The 20,888-nt window shown below is 44.4% G+C and overlaps 1 protein-coding gene and 1 long non-coding RNA gene across 3 annotated transcripts in view; one reads left to right on the plus strand and one right to left on the minus strand.

Moving 5' to 3' along the window:
• Positions 1-2,108: 2,108 nt before the first annotated feature.
• Positions 2,109-20,888, minus strand: part of TSPAN7 (tetraspanin 7) — a 137,891-nt gene continuing 119,111 nt past the window's right edge. For both annotated transcript variants that reach the window (XM_089904635.1, XM_022565607.2), the window contains 4 exons: positions 19,086-19,241; positions 13,417-13,500; positions 3,329-3,401; positions 2,109-3,066 (listed from right to left, as the gene is read on the minus strand). In XM_089904635.1, coding sequence (XP_089760761.1) covers positions 3,333-3,401; positions 13,417-13,500; positions 19,086-19,241 — 309 coding nt within the window. In that variant the 3' untranslated portion in view covers positions 2,109-3,066; positions 3,329-3,332. The remainder of the gene's footprint in view (positions 3,067-3,328; positions 3,402-13,416; positions 13,501-19,085; positions 19,242-20,888) is intronic.
• LOC111170461 (uncharacterized) lies at positions 15,293-19,114 on the plus strand. Its single transcript, XR_016391385.1, has 3 exons — positions 15,293-16,219; positions 17,436-18,018; positions 18,663-19,114. It is a non-coding gene; the product is annotated as an uncharacterized LOC111170461 (long non-coding RNA).

A 20,888-nucleotide genomic window follows, 5' to 3' on the forward strand; every position in this document is an offset into this window, starting at 1 on the left:
GAAAAAAGAAATCCTGCCATTTGTAACAACATGGATAGACCTGAGTGCATTATGCTATGTAAAATAAGTCAGAGAAAGATATACTGTATGATCCCACATATATGTAGAATATAAAGAAAAACAAACTCAGAGAAACAGAGTAGAATGGTGGTTACCAGTGGCTAGGAGGTGGGGGAGATGGGGAGATATCAAAGGGTTACCAACATCCAGTTATGAGATGCACAAGTTCTGGGGATCAGAACTATAGTTTAGCATGATGACTATAGTTAACAATACTGTATTATATACTTGAAAGTTGCTAAGAGAGTAGATCTTAAATGTTCTCACCACAAAAAAGAAATGGTAATTGAGTGAGGTGATGGAGGTGTTAACTAATCCTACTGTGGTAATCATTTTGCAGTGTATCAGTGGATCAAGTCATCACCTTGTACACCTCAAGCCTACACGATATTCTATCAAATATATCTTGGTAAAGCTGGAAAAAAAAAGAATTGACTGTATGTGAAAAGTCAAATGACAGGCTGAGAGAAAATATTTGTAATAAATACATCCAAGTAAGGATTTGCATCACAAATACATAAAGAATTCCTACAAATCAATTAAGATAACTGAATTTTTAAAAACACACAAGACTTGAACACCTCATAAAAGAGGCTATTGGAACTTCCCTGGCAGTCCAATAGTTAAGACTCCATGCTTCCATTGCAGGGGGCACAGGTTCAATCCAGTGGGTCGGGGAACTAAGATCCCCCATTCCTTGTGGTGCAGCCAAAACAAAAAAATGGAGGAGGACATGAAGGTGGTCAATGACAGACTGAGTGTTCGGTATCATTAATCGTAATGTGAAGGCAAACTGAGATACCACCATGCACACCGAATGGCTAAAACGTAAGTCTGAGAATAACAAGTGTTGGTGAGGATGTGGAACAACTAGAACTTTTCTACACTGTGGTGGGAGTATGAATTAGTATACGACTTTGGAATAATGTTCAGCAGTACTGTCTAAAGCTAAATATATCTTATTTCTGAGCAAGGTCAGAAATATCAATATTTTATAGTTTTAAAGTCAAATCAACCTTAGTCAAAATGTTTCACATTGAAATTATATAATGGTGAGATCTGAACTCAATTTAGAAAGTGTATAGATTTCTTGTTTACCAAAATATAACAATATTTGTATCAGTATACTACTTAATGCATAGTTTGCAAAAAGGTGAACCCTGCGTGGGACTCTATGTAGGATTTTACAGAGAAGCCTCATTTTATTATAGAATAGAAATTTAAATGAAACTTTGAAAAGTTTTGGGCTACATATGTTTCCATAGAAGAGATCTACTTAACTCTCTAAAAATGCCGACCTTTTGACGAGGCAGTATCTGAAGGTGTGGGTCAGTAGCCTTCATAAGCCTTTTAGGGTTTACCTCAGGCAGAGTTCAGGCTAATAAATGCATATAGTCAAAACACCATCTCCATCCTAATTACAGAGAAGAGGGAGCTTTTTAATCCACTTATCTGGGGACAGGTCAATAAATGCTTTTACTAGTTTTTAAGGATGGTTCATTAAGAAGGAAAAAAATAGATTGCAGATAATAAATACTGCACCTATTGCTAAAATGCTCTTTAAATCAAGCGTAAGGACTTCATACTTTAGTACAAGCCAGGGCATTGGGACAACTGAATGGTATGATGTCATCTCTTCTCTAGACAGTTTATTCAATCCAGAGAAGAAGGAAGGAAGGGTAGAATACATGCTCGTTAGGAACAATAAAAGGAAGAATACATGCTCATTTCCTTTTTTTAAAATGACATCCAGACTTAAAAAAAAAAAACTCTGAAATCTTCCTCTAGCCTGAAATATGAAGCGTCTATGTTTGCAGCCAACAGTACATCCTGTTTATGATAAGTGATTCAAGTTCCTGGAATGTCCATTAAAAAAAATCTAACCCTTCAATTTTTACACCGCCCCATGCTATTTCAGTGGAGTGGGAGCTTGTATGGGGGGATGTGTCATTGTGTAAGGTGGTCCACCTCCAATCCCCTGTGGAACAAGATGGAATATAGAAATGTGTTTAAAAACTTAACCAAAGAACAAAACCAGAGCACAGCAATTTGTAATGACTATTTATTAACACATGTATCACAAATGTTCACAATATCAATGCATTCTTGTTGGCATGCGAGACAGAGGAATTGTTTTTTAGGATCTTTTAAAAATATTTTGACTATTGTTCCCCCTTCACACTCATTTTTAAATTCATTTGATGAGGTCCTCGATGTCTGTAATGTCAATGCAAAGAAAAAATATAGAAAGAAGTAAAGTAACAATAGCAGTTAATTGGGGAAAACCAGAAGTAATATTATTTCCTTCACAGGAAGCAACAATACAGCTTTGTAAAAGGATTATACAGGTGCACTAAACTGTCTATAAGTTCCCAGGCATGTAACAGTAAGGAGCAAGGATGCCACCCAAAGCTCGACAATTTCCTTCGTGCATGACACGTGCCTTTTTCTCCTCATGGACAATTACCAATGCCTCTCTTTACATGTCCTAGGCAGCCTGAAGAAGGTAGGCAAGAGCCTTAGTAAAAGGGAAAACCCAACCAAAGGAGATTAAGCCAAAAGAACAGGTAGCTATCTGCTTATCTACATCTAGGGGGGTGTGGCATTTATCAATCATGATCAAGGGCTAACAGGAGCCTCCCACACTGCATGCAGGGCCCTGCAGGGCCAGTGATGGTATGGAGAACCAGTCACCTACAATGAGCTGCAGTTGGACCACGTACAGATGGAGGAGGTGGCACACACAGAGCCTTGGGTGGGGTCCCCTAGGACTAGATGCAGGGAACCTGGCTACACTCTGGCACAACAGGGCTTCACAAGATGGGATGCTACGCATGATGCAGGCTCAAAGGTGGAGCAGAGACTGTGTGGGAGTGTCAGTTGCACGGGGTGAGGGTGTTAGGACAGGTGTATTATGTACTGTGCTCTAACATTCTTTGGAAGTCTTTCAAAGATTGCTGCAGTTCCTTTCGAAAACGGGTCTCTTCTTCCATCATTCTTGAAAGACTAAGAGAAATTAAAACATGTGAGTGACTCACCATTAATAAGGCCTTAAAATAAGGTAACAAGCTGAAGAGAGCGTTTCGACATTTTCCAGAGCAGTGCTCACATCTCCTCCCCAGCACCACAGAAATGAGGCTTCGGCATGTGGCCAAGTGCCACCGACATCAAAGAGTGAAGTGGCCAGGCAGCACTCTTGTCCCTTTGAAGGGGAGTATGTGCCCCAAAGGGAGAATCCTAGATTTAACCTCCCCCCACCATCACTCACCTTCTTAGACCATCTCATACTGGTTGGCCGTGATGAACCGAGACAGACAGCAGGCCAGCAGCATGCCAATCAGCTGTTGGCAGAAGGAAAAAGAGAACGAGGCTGTGAAGTCACCGAGCTAACACGTTTCTAACACACCCCCCTCCGATGTAATGTTTCACAACTGAGGGCTTTTGTACATGAATGGGGCAAGGGCACTAGGGAAAACGATCAAACCCGATTTCAGTAGTGGGATCTAACTAAGACTTAGGGAGTCTAAGTGCTAGTGGAGGTCAGCTGGAGGTTCTCCAACTGAACATAAGGTTCCAAGTCTAGCTCGCTCTGGCCATTAAAAACTTTTGACATGTAAGTAGTCGTAAAATGTGTTCATGTGTTCTGAGAGTAATGAAAAAAATTAAGTACCGCAGAATGCCAGAATTCAAAACCATAAGCGCATGCATTGGGAAGCTATCTCAACATGGGATGATACCCCAGCCATACCCGGCTGACGGGATAATAGTTCTTTTCCTTGAGACAATGGGACGCTAATCCTTGACTGGGTGAGTTTGCCAGTGAAGTCAGTCATGGCTTGTGAGAAGTGGGGCGGAGCGGGGGCTTTAATTTCTCTTTGTCTCTAAACCATGTAGATATTTTAGGCCCAAATGGGCCCATCTACACCCAAGGTCTACCCCTTGGTTTTTCAGGGGCCCCGGCACAACCAATATCTGGGTACCTCCACCTCCTCAGAAGACCTCAGTCTTCTGCCCACTTTGTGCCTTGACTTAACCTGTAACACAGGTGGATCTGATAAAAAGCTGCTGTGGCGCTAGCAAGACATCCTTAAGTGCGGGTGCTTAAGGATCTGCTCATAGGAAATGAAAATTCCCATTCCTGCTGGAGGATCGCTCTTTGGACAGGACCCTGATTGTGCACTGGAGTGTAGAGGGCTGCAGCTTCTCTTGGCCATGTGGGATCCCTTCTCCTTAAGCAATTGGCCATGCTTAATTGGTTCAGAGGTGGCAATGACCTTTAGAGATAATCGAGTACAGTGTCAAATGTGGCCCCGGGACCAGCAGAATCAGCATCATCTCAGACCTTGTTAGAAACACATTCTCAGGCCCCACCCCAAACCTGCTGAATCAGACTCTCTTGGGGATGGGGTCCAGCAATTGGTGTTTTAACAAGCCTTCCAGGTGAGAGAACCACTCATCCAGTCCATCTGCTCACCCTTATCTTACAGGTGACACGTTGGGTCCCACCGTTGGTCAAGGCAACACCTCAACTCTGTTCTAGCTCTCCACTCAATCCTGCAGGTTCCAACCTGCCTCCCTTTCTTGGTGAAATACCAGAGTCTTACCTTCCTTTTTCAAATGGAAATCGTGCTGTGAAATCTGCAAACTATAACTTCTGTCAGGTAAGGAAAATCACCCGACTGGACTTAACCCTGTCTCCTACCAAGGCTCTGGCCACCATCATTTTGTGCCACAAAATACGTAGTATCGTGCATGTACCACCAAGTGGCCAGAGGAACCATGGCTGTCACCTCCAGGATACTGTGCCAAATGAGAAACTAAAATCCCCTGCGTGAGTGCAAGGACTCTGAACCTTATAGCTTGTCTCTTTTCATTAGAACTACCATTTTTTAGGACCAGCATACACCAGATCACACTTGATACGCTCAAAATTCAGATGCCAGACAAAACCCAAGTATTAGAGGCACATAGCACAATCAGGAATATCGAGTTATTTAATCTTTACTACATGCCTGGGCAGTATTACCATCCCAACTGTCCACAGAAGAAAATGGGTTCAGGAGAGGTTAAAGAATCTCCCCCAAACCACACAGGTAACCCACACAGAGTTTAAGGCTCCACCGTCTTCTAGCCAAGGATAGCCCCTTTTCCCACCCTGGGGCCTAGACCCCTTTCCTCTCCAGAATAACTCCTCTGCCTCACGCCACCAAGGGTTCCTTCCTGCCTTACACTGCAGACTTCAGGGAGAGGACTGTCGGTGGGCATCTCTTTATTTGATCTCAAGTTCCTAGACCCTCCTTTCTTTGTAAAGCTTAGCGCTTTAGGTTTTTCTCGTTGACCTCATGTGTATTTTAGCACTTAACAGTAGCCAGCATTCCATTTCACAGTTTGCAATGCTCCTGGCCCCCATGGCAATTCACGAGCCACACAGCCAGAAAATTCTGCAGTACACTTCAATATTTCTTGCATCTGAGATGTCTGCTTTCAAGGAAATATAGCATGTCCCTCCATCTTTTTTTCCTCAAACAGAAACAGCATCATCCTTAAGGGCACCAGAGAAACTTTCTCACAGAAATAATAACTTTTAAAAATATAAGTAAAAACAAAAGCTATTTGCTTTCAAACTAACTACGTTTTGTATTTCTAGGGCAACGATATACCTTCTGTTTGCCCATGGGAGAAGACATTTTTTTTAAAATTATTTTTTAACATCACTGCGTGAAGTTGTTAGAGCTTAAAATTGATCAAGGGTTCATTATACAACTTATGATTGTCGTTATCACTCACATTTTGATCCGTTAGGTTTTTGTTCCAACCTTATGTATACTATGAACGCAATTTATTACCGTAAAATTTTAAAAACTGACATCATGAAAGTTTGAGTGAAGAAGAATTTTTCGGTGAATTTTAGGCAGATACTTTCTCTGATTGTCCAAGCGATATATATATATATATATATACATACTAGTGTCTCAGAAGATGACAGTTCTTCAGAATATAGTTCTGATTCAGACGATGTGAATATCAGACCAACAAAAAGACAAAAAAACCTTAGTGATTGATTCTGATATGGAAAGTGAAAATGAAACTCATGGTGCTGGAGAATGCTTCTTTGCTTCTACAGAAGAGTGGATTGAAGACAATATTTCATGGAAATTAGACTTTATAGGAGTGTCAGGTGTAACTATTGACTAATAACGCACAAAGTGTTAGTGAAATAACAGAATTAATCTTTGGTAATGACTTTTTCGAGTTGGTCGCCTCTCAAACGAACCTGTATCACCAACAGAATGAAAAATCGTATAAAAAGTATAAGGCTTTAAAATGAACTGCTGTAACCAATAGTGACATGAAGAAGTTTCTTGGATTAATAATTTTGATGGGACAAATAAAGTCACACTGGAAAGAATATTGGTTAACTGATCCCTTACTTGAAACACCTATCTTTCCAAAGATTATGACGAGAAGAAGGTTCAAACAAATAATGACATTTCTTCACTTTAACGATAACTCAGAAACTCCACTTCCTGCAGACAGAATTTCAAAAGTTAAACCTCTTCTGGATTATTTTCTACCCAGATTTCAACTGATCTAGATACCTAAACAAGAGCTATCACTTGAGGAGGCAAAGATAAAGTGGAGAGGACGACTCAGATTCAAAACCTATAATCCCGGAAAACTTACAAGATACGGAATTTTGGTCAGGGTGCTTAGCGAAAGTGAAACTGGATATATATGCAACCTTGAGATTTACACGGGTGAAGGAAAGAAACTGCAAGAAACAATATTATCGGTCCTACAACCTTATCTTGGTTCATGGCACCATATTTACCAAGACAATTATTACAACAGTGTGTCCACATCTGAAATATTGTTGAAAAATAAAACCAGAGTTTGTGGGACTATAAGAGAGAGTCGTGGTCTACCAAACCAATTAAAGGAGAAATCTAAAAATCTACAGAGGGGAGAAGTGATTCTTCTTATATGGAAAGACAAGAGGTTAGTCCGCATGGCGACATTATTCATGACTCCTCCACAGCATCTACAGGAAAGTTAGGAGGACTGGACATCAGATAACTAAGCCCACATGTATATTAGAGTACGACAAGTATATGAAAGGAGCTGATCGATCTCATCAATATCTGGCAAACTTCAATATCCTCTGGAAAACTCGAAAATGGTATAAGAAAGTGGGTTTCTATTTGATTAATTGTGGTGTATTCAGTGCGTTTAAAATTTATTGTAGCCTGGGCTGCCCTGGTGGCGCAGTGGTTGAGAGTCCGCCTGCCGATGCAGGGGACACGGGTTTGCGCCCCGGTCCGGGAGGATCCCACATGCCGCGGAGCGGCTGGGCCCGTGAGCCATGGCCGCTGAGCCTGCGCGTCCGGAGCCTGTGCTCCGCAACGGGAGAGGCCACAACAGTGAGAGGCCCGCGTACCGCCAAAAAAAAAAAAAAAAAAAAATTGTTGTAGCCTTAGTGCACAGAATAAAAAGTCTTACAAGCGATTTTTGTTGGCAGTAGCTAGAGAATGGTTAACTGACCATCCTGGTGAACGTAGTGGTAGTCCCGCACCTGGTCCTTCTTGTGGCGTTTCTGAAAGAGCCCCCTGCAGAGACCCACCTTGTCGACCACCAGGTAAAATAAACGAACATCTTCTAGAGGAAGTGATACCCACAGGACTAAAATAAAAAATGCCGCCAGAAAATATATAGAGTCTGCTCTTCCAGGGGAAAGCACAGTGAAACACGGCATATTTGTAATAGATGTTCTGTTCCCCTACACAGAGGTGCCTGCTATACCGCCTGTCCCGTTCTAACGAAATATTAGAATGCTTTAGTAAGACGTGAACAAAGTTTCAGGTAAATACATTAAGTGCAAAAAAAGTTGCTGATATTTACTCAGACGCGGGTGTTTCAATATTCACTTACAGAACAAATCGCCGGCCACAGGCGTTAGTTTCTGCAAAAATCCCCCGGGCAATAATGTTAACATCTACTCAGAAATTGTTCCCAAAAAAACTCCTGAGCTGAGGCACACACAAGCTTTGTGAAAACAGCAGTTTACATATATTGGCTTTTATTTTAGTTAATTCTAGCGCAAGAAAAACTAGGATTTGGGATATGGTGGGTGTTTTGAATTGTTCGCAGGATTACTGACGTCAAATTTGCTACAGTGTCTCATCATATTTGAGAGAAAACTTTGATCTCTCATTTCCCTAAGCACCAAGTTAAGGGAAAGCGGGGAGGGGGGGGGAAACATCCTATACTTAATACCATTTACTACCAGATTATTTCTAGGTACATAACTGAAAGCCTGGTAGAGACACAGCCTCTTCCTCAGAGTCAGGACCAAACGCTCGCTTGCCACTAGACCCGATTAATCTGTACACAGAAAAATCCATCTTTATTTTGTTTTAGGTTAAATATATGTAAAAAGCGCCTCAAAGAACAGAGGTATGCTCTGTGGGATTCCAGGCTGCCCCTCAGAAGCACACTGCTGATGTGTCTTAAGGCTGGAGACTGTGGGCACCGGAACAAACTTCTGCTTTAAACCCCGGAGGAAGACAGGAAAAGGAGAGCTTGCCTCTTTAGGCTAAACAGCCCTCAGGATGGAGACCCCAGAGTCACCTCTCCCTCTCCCCGTGACTGGCGAAGTGTCAAGTGCCGTACAGCCTAGGGAGTCTGAGGTCAGATTATTTATATTGGGTCGTCTAAGACTTTGTAATTGGCTTTCATCTAATCGTTGGAAGTAACATTTTATTTTTACCGCTCTCGGCCTTGTCTGTACTATATATTCTGCTTTCTTTTGGCTCATGAAAACCTCCGGGAGGCCCTTTGAGAACTGAGAAGCCAGAGAGGGAAGGGCAGACTTACAAAAGGTATACTCTAACCTTCTCGAAGCATATCCCCACAAAGAGAGCGCCAGTAACAGCGATCACGTCGCTGGGGCTCTGCTAATTATCAGGAACAGGATGGACTCCGAGAGTCGGCAGAGGGGCTGAGAGAGGGGTGGGGTCCAGGTCAGCAAAGGCGACAGGGCAAGGCTGTCTTCCCCTGCGATCACCATGGGAGGTAAACGTGGCCCGGTCCCCGATTCCTGAGGGGCAGAGAGAGGCCAGCAAAGTCTAAAAGGCAACTTTCTTAACAAGAAAGTGGCAAAAGCAATAGGTCGAAAATTTCGATCCTTAGAATGTCTGTGGAGATTTTATGTTCATGACTGAACTGGGTAAGTGCCAAGGTATCTGGTTTGAAATAAAACTGTATAAATGCTTTTAGGGACCGTTTCAGGGCCTGAAAACACTAGGGGAATAAGTAAAAACTTTCGTTAGCCTTATTCAGCCATGTCTCATCAAGGCTATTGACACCTTTGTTCCCTGCCCTCTATACAGAAAAGGTAAACATAGTCCCAGAAAAGAATCCTTGGTCCGTAAGGAATCATCTCAGTAGCCTGTGGGCCCTGGAGGAGGCCCTGCAGGGGTGAGGGTCAGGGGATGGATAGGTAGGAAGAGGATCTGTATTTTTTAAATGTATTTTTGGCTGCGTTGGGTCTTCGTTTTTGTGCGCGGGCTTTCTCTAGTTGCGGTGAGCGGGGGCTACTTTTCATTGTGGTGGGCGGGCTTCTCATTGCTGTGGTTTCTATCGCTGCGGAGCAAGGGCTCTAGGGGCCCGGGCTTCAGTAGCTGTGGCTCACGGGCTCAGTAGTTGTGGCTTGCGAGCTCTAGAGCACAGGCTCAGTAGTTGTGGCACACGGGCTTAGTTGCTCTGCGGCATGTGGGATCTTCCCGGACCAGGGCTCGAACCCATGTCCCCCTGCATTGGCAGGCGGATTCTTAACCACTGCGCCACCTGGGAAGCCAGGATCTGTATTTTTTTTTAATGAGTACCTTTGTCTTTGCAATTCCCCGGACTCAAATCCTTTCATTATAAAGGCACAAACTGAGCTCCATTTAGGTGCTACGTGAAGCAAGAACAAAGGTTATCTCTGGCCTAAATGTTGAATACAGCAGACCAGATGAGACCGTCAGAATTGTAATCCTGGCTCTACAGTAGCCACCCAACCTCAAGCAAAGCACTCAACTCTCCCTTCTGGAAAACAGCTCCACCGTCCTTACTCAGGACTGTAACATTCTGTGCTTAGGGGGATTACTCCAGCCTAATAGTCTCCAAGTCTAGCGAAGCTATTTACGTTGGATACAGAAGTGCTAAATACAGAGACCCATAGCAGAAGGCCAACCAAGGCGGGAAGCAGTGTCACAAACTGAGCAATACAAGTGTCCAGACTCGGACGCTTGGTTTCCAGGTCATGTTAGGGACGAGGGAGGTGAGGCTATTTCTCTGTGTGTGTGTTCCCAAGACCCCTCGAATAAAAGAGTAGCTGCCAAAGATGCAGGGAGGAGGTACCCTATAAAAACACACTCAGCCATCTGCTATAAATTCATAGGGCAGCTGGACCTGCCCATCAAGTCCAGACAAATGGCCTTTTCCTTGAGAGGGCAAAGGCACTGGGACTTTGTGCAGAGAAATATTAAACACCTGCCCAAACCCTGCTACTGCTATCCAAAAACAGCACTCAAGAGCTTTAAGTTAGCTAAGTTAGGTAACAGGACAGAGTTCTCACACAGTCTATTAAAAGGCTAGACTCGGCTTAGTTTCCCTTTTCTAAGACAACAGATGTGCAAGGCCGGTTTGTTCCAACAGAGGATAGCGTGGACCTCATGAGAGCAGGTGAGGAAGAGGGCAAGGAGAAGGTGGAGAGCAGGTAAGGAGTGGGGCAGGGTGCTCTCTTCTTTCCTACTCACTTTGGCCTCTACTCAGCAGAGCTTGCTTTCTTCTACGAAGGCTACCACGTAGGCCACTGTGACTGATTTATCGGTATCAGCCAACATCTGCTAAGTTTTACTGTAGCACTTGTTCTAGAATTTTTGAACACCTGTGGCTAAAGCTTTGGTGGCAGGTGAGTAAGGCTGGTTCTTGAATGGGCATCTGGTAAGTGGCCACCGTGGTCCCAGAGAGGCCCTGGATCCGCTGACAACTGGAAGCCAGCTTCAGCTTCCAGGTACCCTGAGGCTGCTGGCACCGTTAAAAGCTGCAGTTCCTAGTGCGTCTGGCTAATAACAGCTGGCCGTGGCCATTCCTTTTTCTGCCCCAAGCTGAGCACAGCAGATCTCAAGTCTCTGCCCCACTGCGGTTGACCGGCCACGTGGGTGAATGGTACTGCCTCTGCGATGCTCCTGGGCTTTGGGTTTTGTTTTCTTATCCCAACAATTCTGTAGTACCTTGAAGAAACCTAAACTCTGTGAAGAGAGTCTGTCTGGGGCTTCCTTGGGGCCAAAGCCCCTTTCTCGTTGCCCCAGAGGGCCACAGAGCAAACTCAGCGAGCCCCACGGCAGGGGTTTCTTCCACGTAGCACACAGAGATGAGTGCTCATCGGGCCAGATAACCACTGGTCTACACCCTAAATCCCTCCACGGGGATGTGAGAAGTGTGAGAGGTATTAATCAGATTCTTTATGACCTGGTTCACCTCACTCATGAAAGTAGGACTGTTTTCCCAACCCCTCGTGGCCACATGGAAAGGTTCTTGGATGAAAAGATGTTTCATCCACGAGAGTCCTGGCTCTCTGAGGCTCTCTTTTCCCCAGGGAGAGTACCGGCTTCGTGTCCCTTCATGGGTCTAGGGTAGCCCTTAGGGCCGACTGCAGCCATATTCCTTCCTCCAAGGGGACGGTCCTCCTCAAACGCAAGCACAAGCCTGTCCTGTAGGTGGTTAACCCAACACTGCACATACATGTGTAAAGCAGACCATATGTGCACCTGCCAGATGCCTCCTGCACACTGCGTCGGACACATGGTCCAGGATCCTCTAAAATGTCCCCTGGCCATTACTGATATGTCACTGAAGTGTTATTACTGAAACAGGATAGCAACCAGAAGAAAGTTCAGGGCTGCAACTTCTTTTGATGTGTCTCTCGAGACCGAGTTAATCAGTACTGTCTGTGGCACCAATCTGGTCTGTGTGTGTTGGCGTGTTGAGGGTTTAAGCCCTTCCCGAGCCGCAAAAAAAAAAAAAAAAAAAACGTGGTAAAAGATTTTTAAAACTGCCGCAAGAAATACACACTCGTGCTGGCTGGGCCCACATGCCCTTGTGAGAGGAAATGTCACACACGGTTTGGTAACTTCTTGGGAAGAAAAGCTTATTAGACTTAACTGAGGCCAAGCCCTCCATGTGCAAAAACTGCCAGGCTAACATGCCTTGATCTAAGTGGTGGTCAGTACACAGGTAAGCTCATTTTTTGATAACTTATTAAGCTGTACACTTACAATGTGTGCGCTTCTCTTTATAGGCCATATTTCAATAAAGATGTTTTAGGAACAAACTTGAAGATTAAAGTGCATCTGCATTGCTCAGCAAGAAGGGAAGTGGTATAGGGGCCGCGGAGGGGAGGGGTAATTATAGTCTGCGAGACCTGATATAGAATTCAGGCAGATAAAACCAGAGCCATGGCAACATTACTGAGGTAACACTAATTGGGCTTTGTTGGGAAAATGATCTGTTGGTCTGAAAAAAATTCTGTGTTAAAGATAAATCAGTTTTTTTTTGGTTGTTAGGTATATATGCCGATCCTTCCACCCACAGCAACATTATAGCAACTGGCCGGGAGATCAGAAGCCTGTGGGGCAACACACCGCCTGGTGCAGGTGGGCAAAATTTCAGATTTAGCTTAATCATGTTCCATCCTTGAGTATGTGTGGCTTGCTTAGCTTGCATAATGGCTTCTCCCATTCTTTTTTAGAGGCTGGGTGGAGATAAAGGCATATAACATTTCATATACACAAATTCAGTTTCCTCTTAAGAAACAATAATCAAACCTTGAGATCCAATAATGACGACAGGATGAAATTTGCTACATTTCGGCTTTCTTTAAAAGGGAGCGATCTCATGCACATTCCCCGGGAACTAAGAACCAAAAAGGGACAGGTCAACCAGGAAAAGAGCCCTACCCCCACCTCCCCGAATCCAAATCAGCCATTTGATGTTTGGAGTTGCTTAGGCTCCAATTAAGGCAACACTTTGTTCAGCTAACCTCCATTTGACCTACAGAAGAAGGGAGTTGTTTTTTTCTGGAGCTAGTCATTAGTTGAACTGTAACCAATATTCCCTTGATGGCAAAACTTCATTTAAGTTGAAAAAGGAAAATCAATAAACAGATGACCTGAGGACTAATGAGCAAGGAGTTCTGACCCCATCCATCAGCCTTTCCCCAGGCACGGGGAGGCCGCCAGAGAATCTGGAGACCAGGGGGAGGGAAAGGAGAGCAGGAGACAGAGGAAAGGCTAGGTCCGACCGCAAGATTACCTGGGAGAATGCGATCCCAAAAGCCACTCCAGCGATGATTCCCATGTTGGTCTCCATGAAACTGGTCACCAGATCATAACAACCCTGAAAACACAGAGACACAGTCTCAGAGACATGTTTCACCCAGGCCAGACCGGCTGGGTTACCTCGCGACACTCCCACATACACCCCAACCTTCATTTCGCAAACAGAATGAAAAATCTCAAACATACAAACGGTACAGAACCCCCAAGTGACCCTTCCTCTAAAATCACAGTGAACATATGGCCAATCTTGTTTCATTTAAATTTCAACACGCATCCCCTGGCTGGATTATTTTAAAGTAAATCCCAGATATACACTTTCATCCACAAACGTTTCTGTTGTATGATGAAATTTAGCAAGAAGTCTGTAAGATCCATGAGGCGAATGCTGTAGGGATACAGAAGCAGACTTAAACACGTGCAAAGGCATTCTACATCCCTGATCAGGAAAACTCAGCATCATAAACATAGTTACTAGCATTTTGACGACAAATGACAGAATCTTAGATAAATAAAGTGAAATCCTCTGGTTAGAAGGTGGTGTTTGAATACCTGCCAACCTTATGGTATTTTAGGGTTCTTCCTACGGAGACCATTAAGCTTTTTTTTTTAGCAGGGAAAAACCCATGTTCTAGAGCCATATTTTCCACAGATTTACTATGGGACCTTGAAGAAGTCACTTACCCTCTCTCTATTATGATGTCAATAACCTCATTCGTAAAATGAAGTGAGTTTCCCTTTAACATCCTGTGAAATCTCCACATGTTGTGATTAAAACCAACACCAATTTTACCAATTTCAGTGTTAGTTTAATACGATAAAGTTTAATTTCTTTAAAAGAAATGGTCTGGTTGGAGTTCGACAATGTTGCTAAACTAGTTTTGTTGTTATTCTGGATTATATTTTATCAACCCAGTCCAGGTAGGACACCAAATTTTGTGCACCACTCGTAAGGCAAAGGCAAAAGCTGACTCTTCCTGTTAAAACGCCTGACAGCTCAAACAGCAGGAATTAGCGAACATATATGTGTGTCAGTGTGTGAGTGTATTTCTGTAGTTTGGAACTGGGCCAAATCAACCTAGACTTCTGAACTGATGTGTTCAGCTTTGGAAGACATGGTCATTTTCCAGTTTTCTGAAAAAGGGCCTCAACTTGAATGTATGAAGTCTGTGAAAAATCAAGACAATTTCATAAACAGGGTAAAGAGGATTATTGTTAATCAAGAAAGGCCCACTAAAGTGTAATAACATCTGAGGAACAAGAACAACCAAAATCATGTCTCCCATTTTTAAATTCAAAGTTTAAACATTTCTCATAGAGCTTGTGAAAAGTCTGCCAGTGCTGTATCTTCTAATAAATGATATTTTATGCATTCGCAGTCTGTTTGCAAAGACAAAGATGCATTAACTCCGCAGCAGTGCTTTGACACATGTTTTCAATGCAATGGACAAACTATGCTCCTTAGTTACCTGATGCAAATTTGAAGGCCGGGGCAGGGGTGGGAAAGGAAATGCATTATTGCTCATGGCAAGTTTTGCAATTTGCTTCTCTCTTTATAGGAGAAGCTTGCTCACTGATTTCATTTCTACTAGTGAAACTATATATCACACTATTTTCCAAAAGGTAGTGGAAAGAAAGTCAGTTCGGGTTAGGAAGAAGTCAAAGCCAGAAGAGAGGTGGATATTCCCAAATGGCAGCAGCTAAGATAGAGTTTTTCTGTGCTGGTCGTCGTTCATTGCTGTATCTCCTCCCCACAGCGATGCTCGGGCCAGGGAATGAAGTTCAGACCACCGCCAGTGTTACATCAGCTCAAAATACGGAAACACAAACCCAGTAATAAAAACCAGAGAGACGTGAGGTGGGCTATTTTCTTACTCTGCAAAATAGTTTGGGATAGGTGTTTTTGGTTTTTTCTCGGGGGGGGGGGAATAGGGTTATTTTTTCTATTTTTTTTGTTTTTGCTGTGAACTTTAATTCTACACGTAAGGCGAATATGTTTTCTAAAGTATGAAATCTCCCACAATGGAGTAGAAATCAGAGTCAGTCACATTATTTTTGAAAAGCCCACTCCAACCAGTAAGAGAAAACAGAAAAGTGAAGTAAGGGCCTGGCATTAGTACTACTGTGGCAAAATCGTTCTCTCTAAACCTTGCTCCTCGCACCGGGGTTTTGCTACAAGCAGCAGAAGCAGCATTAACTGGGGATTTTGTTAGAAATGCAGAAGCTGAGACCCCACTCCAGACCTACTGAACCAGAATCTGCCAGATCCCGGAGTTACTCATTTTTAATGAGTTTTAATGAATGTTAATATCTCCAGATGTTTCACGTGCCCATTAAAGTTTGAGAAGCACTCTTCGCTAAGAAAAGTTCCTCCACCCTTTTTCACTCTAAACAAAGAGCAAATTAATAAATTATAGCAATAAGAGAGTTACTTAAGGTGAAAAGATGAAAGTGCTTTAGCTTCTTCATTGTTGTTTAAACGATACAAGACCCAGGTTGTAATAAATGCTTTCCTTCTCCAGCTTTTCCTCTGTTGTTCACGCTATGGACCCACAAGCCCATTTTCCAGGTCTCGGCCTAGCTCTGCAGACTGCCCGAACTGCTTCGATCCTACAACCCCAGCGCACGTTTGCCTTCCACCTCAAATTCTCCCCGAAAATTCTCTTATCTACCCACAACGATCTCTCTTAATTTCCGAAAATGAAAGCCTGATTGTCAGGCGTGAGATCAATCTACAGAGACCTGCTAAATGTCCTAGGAAACACCCAGAAACAGAACAGGTAATTTGCTCACCCTCTCAGCAAGTCTAAATCAACAGGGCCTCTGATGGGAAACACCTGCAAGTGGCAGGCTTTTCAGTAGCAGGAGTAGCACGGCTGCTTCCAGGCAGGTACTGGGAGGAGGAGGTACCTCTGGAGCTGCCAACCAGAATAACTCTCTTCCTCTTGCCCTGGCTCTTTAAAAAAAGGCAAGGAATTCCTAGGGGGTAGGGGTCGGTCAATGCTGTTAGCTAACTGAACCTGTGGATGTTTGATCATCGTGCTTAGCAAAACCAAAATCAAAGCTGTCCTCAAAACAAAACAATAAATATCCTGCTTAACCGCTCTCACCTTCCTGCCCTCTGCCAGTGATTTGTACAAGGTAGGTTTCTCAGGCTGCCAGGTAAGAGCCCAGAGCCACCTTTCTGTGCTATCAATCAGGGCACAGGGTTCAAGACACTAAAAGATCTATGGGGACTGAGAATACGTGTATTTTATATAACAGGATTCCACAGAACTAGGACATGGTGGGAGTTAATCTTCCTGGGGGAGGGAGTCAGTTTGGGGAGGCTAACCTTTATGAGCATCGACTATCACTCCACATCTCCACCCCATCCGCACTGCTTACCTTTTATAGATGAGGTGTCACAGACTCAGGCCTGGGAAATAATTGGTCTGAGAAGTTCAGGTGGGCATTAAATGAGACTATCTAATGAAACTTCCTAGGCAAATTTCAGTTTTCATTCACTTTCTCCCCACAGAGGGAGCCAGGTTGGAGGTAAAAGGGAAGTGAGAGAGAAGTATCTCTTCCAGGTATTTGAGGCACCCAGGAAAATGTAAAGTAGGATTGTGGGGGGGGGGGAGGCTGGGAGCGAGGCCAATTTGTAGGTTATCAGTGAAGTGAAAAAATGCTCCCCTATCTTTCTGGAAATCACTGTGAGGATTCTAGAGATGCACTATAGGATCTGCCTCTAAGCCTGCTTTTGAATACAAACAAAAGACCCTCCCTACAAGGACCTGCTGCATCATTTCTAATAAAAGGCACAGGGTGGTAGGGTGGAAGACAAACATCACCGTTATTGTCGTGACGTTTACACCACAGCTACCATTTAACCTTACAGTTAACGTTCATCTTGTCCTTTACTCTCTGCCATGCACTGTGCTTTAGATGCTTTATCTCATTCAATTCTCCTATCAATCCTAACGGGCAAGAACTGTTATTCTCTCCATTTTACAGATGAGAAAAACAAGGCTGAGAAAGGTTAAGTAACTTGATCAAGATCACACAACCAGCAAGTGGCTGAGCCAGAATTTAAACTGCAGTCTGACTCCAGACCCTGTGGTCCTGACTTCGAAGCCCTCAACTTTCACAAAAGAAGTAGTTTGGGTGAAATTTTTTTTCAGAAAGAAGGCTTTTATCAAGGTTGATGATTGCTGCCTCTACAAAGGACCTCCTGAGGCTCTGCTGTGCCAGTATCTCACTCCATAAAGCACGTCTTGCCTTCTGTACATTGGAGCATCCACTGAGTGCCAGGTCTGCTCAGCACTTCATACAATGGCAGCATAATGACATACACGGATGCTCGGTGGAGGTGTCCATGAAGAAACCAGAAGTCACCTTGCTGATGAGAGGCGAAGGAGGCCTCAAACTTTGGGTTCATAAAAAATTCCAGTTGGAACAGATGTTCTCTTAGCTCACACAAGAAGCTGTCTGTACTGAACATCTTACCTCACCACACCAACAGCCAAGTAATAAGCCCAGAATGACAAAAGGAGCTTCCAGAATATGGCAACAATGCCTTGCAGCAGTTCTGCTACAGGTACCAACATTACATGGGTAAAATATAGAAACCATCTCTTAACATTCTTATCTTGAAAGGATGGCTATCTTCTGTGGATTATTCAGTAGTTGGCCCAGATCCCATAGAATTTTGAAGACCTTAGAAAACTAGAACCTTGGGATTTCCCTGGTTAAGACTCCAGGGAAGTCCAATAGTTAAGACTCCAAGCTTCCACTGCAGGGGGCACGGGTTCCATCCCTGGTCAGGGAACTAAGATCCCACATGCTGTGCAGCGTGGCCAAAAAAAAAAAAGAAAGAAAACTAGAACTTTACCTTAGTAAGAAAAGAAAATTTACCTGATGGCGGCATAACCACAGGTAAACTCGACAGTAGGGTTTTTTTTCCTCCCTTTTCTTTCAGCAAGACATAGTTTCTATCTGGCATTTCCCTAAATGTTTAAGAATAGATAGCCCTCACACACAGCTGTATCATGTCTTCATCAGATTCTCTGCAGAGTGGAATACAGAATTGATTTTCCTTTCCTCTACCTAAGTTTCATTTCCCTCATTTCTACTACGTACTAACTTTCAAATTTCTCTCGGCCAGTTTTTTTTTTTTTCTCTAATTTCTTTGGGAGTCAGGATGTTGAGAGTGAGTTGAAGTTGTTGATTTCTTTTCCCAAGGCAGTGAAGTCCCCGAAATCAAGGCCACCCTCCTCGCAGAAGCAGACGCTGTCAACTCCCTCTTTCCGCTGAGGACTGGCACCCAGCTGGGAATAATTTCATGTTTCCAAGGTACATCAAGCAGAAGACAGACACCCAGAAAGAAGAAAGGCCACATTCCCTGACATCAGCATCAGGGTTAACAGGAACCACTTGCTAACCCTTCCTAACTATGCCTCGTAGAGCCTCGCTGAGGCACGGCTTTCTCCTTCAGAAGTGGGCAGCCCAGTGCCTCTCCCTGGCCAGAAAGAACCACAAAGGAAGATTCCTGACTCTCTCCAAGACTATCATTTCTAACCTATTTGTCATAATTTCACAGAGACAAAAAAGCCCTCCCCAAACATTCACCACTGAGTCCCATCAGGACCAAGAGGGAGCGAGTACCTTCTGGTTCACTTTAGTGGCGGCCACGGTCAGGTTGTGCAGATCCTGGGGGTTACAATCGGTGTCGTTCATGCAGCAACTTGGGGGGATGCCGTGCTCCAGAAAGTAGGGGCTGGTGCTCCAGTTGGTGTAGTTCTGCACCCCACAGCAGCTCAGCTGTTAACGGGAAAAGGAAAAGAATTAAGTGTGGCAGATCAAAGGCACTGTGGTCTCTGCACCCAGCGCCTTGCAGCTTTTAAAAGAAAAACATGGGCCCAGGCCCTAAGTCGACAGGCACGGCTTTGGTGAGTCAAGATGAGCTGAAGCTCCACTAACAATTCTACTCACTGGCATACCCACGTGAACTCAGCGGACGAAGTGAGTCCTAGATGCCATATTGCGTTGGTTTCCACCTCCCAAAGCCAAGCAGCTGCTCTGTGGCCTGGCTAAGCATCAAAATCACCTGCGTGATTAGGTGCTGCTAAAGAGACAGACGTAGAGATCTACTGAATCAGGACTGTCGATGGGGAGCTCAGGCCAAAATGGTTTTAGAAAGCTCTCCCCAAGATCTGTACTAATACGTGCATAAATGGTTTAGGGGAAAAAGTTGCACATGGAGGAAGAGAGAGAGTTGGTGTTGGCAAACTACAGCCCACCCGCTACCTGGTTTTGTAAATCAAGTTTTACTGGGACACAGCTGTGCCTCTGTGTTACGTGTTGTCTAGGGCAGATTTTGTGCTACAGAGTTGAGTAGCTGTGACAGAGACTGCATGGCCTTCAAAGCCTCAAATAGTTACTACTTGACCCTTTACAGCAAAGATGTGCCAACTGCTGACATAGAGGATATTGAAGCAGATGGGGCAAAATATATCCTTAATTGGTGAATCTGGGTAAAAAAAGGGGTACAGCTCCTTGTACTATTCCTGCAGTTTTTCTGGGTAACTTTGAGATTCTAGCAAAATAAATTACCAAAAACATAAAAATACTGCTTCTGAAGTAAAAACAAAACAACACAACAATAAAAGACACCCCTCAATCAAAAACCTCTCCAGGGGCTTCCCTGGTGGCGCAGTGGTTGAGAGTCCGCCTGCCGATGCAGGGGACGTGGGTTCGTGCCCCGGTCCGGGAAGATCCCACATGCGGCGGAGCGGCTGGGCCCGTGAGCCATGGCCGCTGAGCCTGCGCGTCCGGAGCCTGTGCCCCGCAACAGGAGAGGCCACGATAGTGAGAGGCCCGTGTACCGCGAAAACAAAAAAAAACCAAAACAACCTCTCCAGATGATCCTGATGGGCAGTCAGGCTTGAGCACCTCCAGGCAGGAAACAACCACTTTCCTCATATCCTCTGAGAAGCACCAGGCAGCCTAGGCCATTCACACGCCTGCAGGATCCTCGGTTGCTCTGAGATCGGCTCTCCAACCCCACTGCACCGCCCAAGCCGGTGAACACAGCTCACCTGAGCTCACCGCCCAGCCTCAAGACACCATTTCCAGAAGGCTGGTCTTAGGGAGCCAACTCGAAGTCAGGCTGTCCTACACTCACTGTTCCAAGGCTTCAGATTTTAAGGGCAAACTAGCTCTCCTTGGGATGCTCACATCCTTACGGATGAAAAGCAAACCGGAGGGAGTGGTCCTCCTTGGCACTAATTACCTGGATACGCGGACCCTGAAAAAGTACTGGATGTCCACTGTTGGAAAGGGAACTGGGCCAAGAGGCGGAGAGTGGGGCTCAAGAGCAAACAGCGCCAGTCCAGCGTCACCGGCAGCCCACAAGTCCAAGGCCCGACCTCGCAGGCCATTGCCAGCCCCATCTCCTTCCTGGAACTT

Source organism: Delphinapterus leucas, chromosome X (assembly GCF_059928025.1).
Source record: "Delphinapterus leucas isolate spDelLeu-1000000601 "Yukka" chromosome X, BTC_Dleu_Yukka2, whole genome shotgun sequence".
Taxonomy (NCBI): Eukaryota; Metazoa; Chordata; class Mammalia; order Artiodactyla; family Monodontidae; genus Delphinapterus; species Delphinapterus leucas.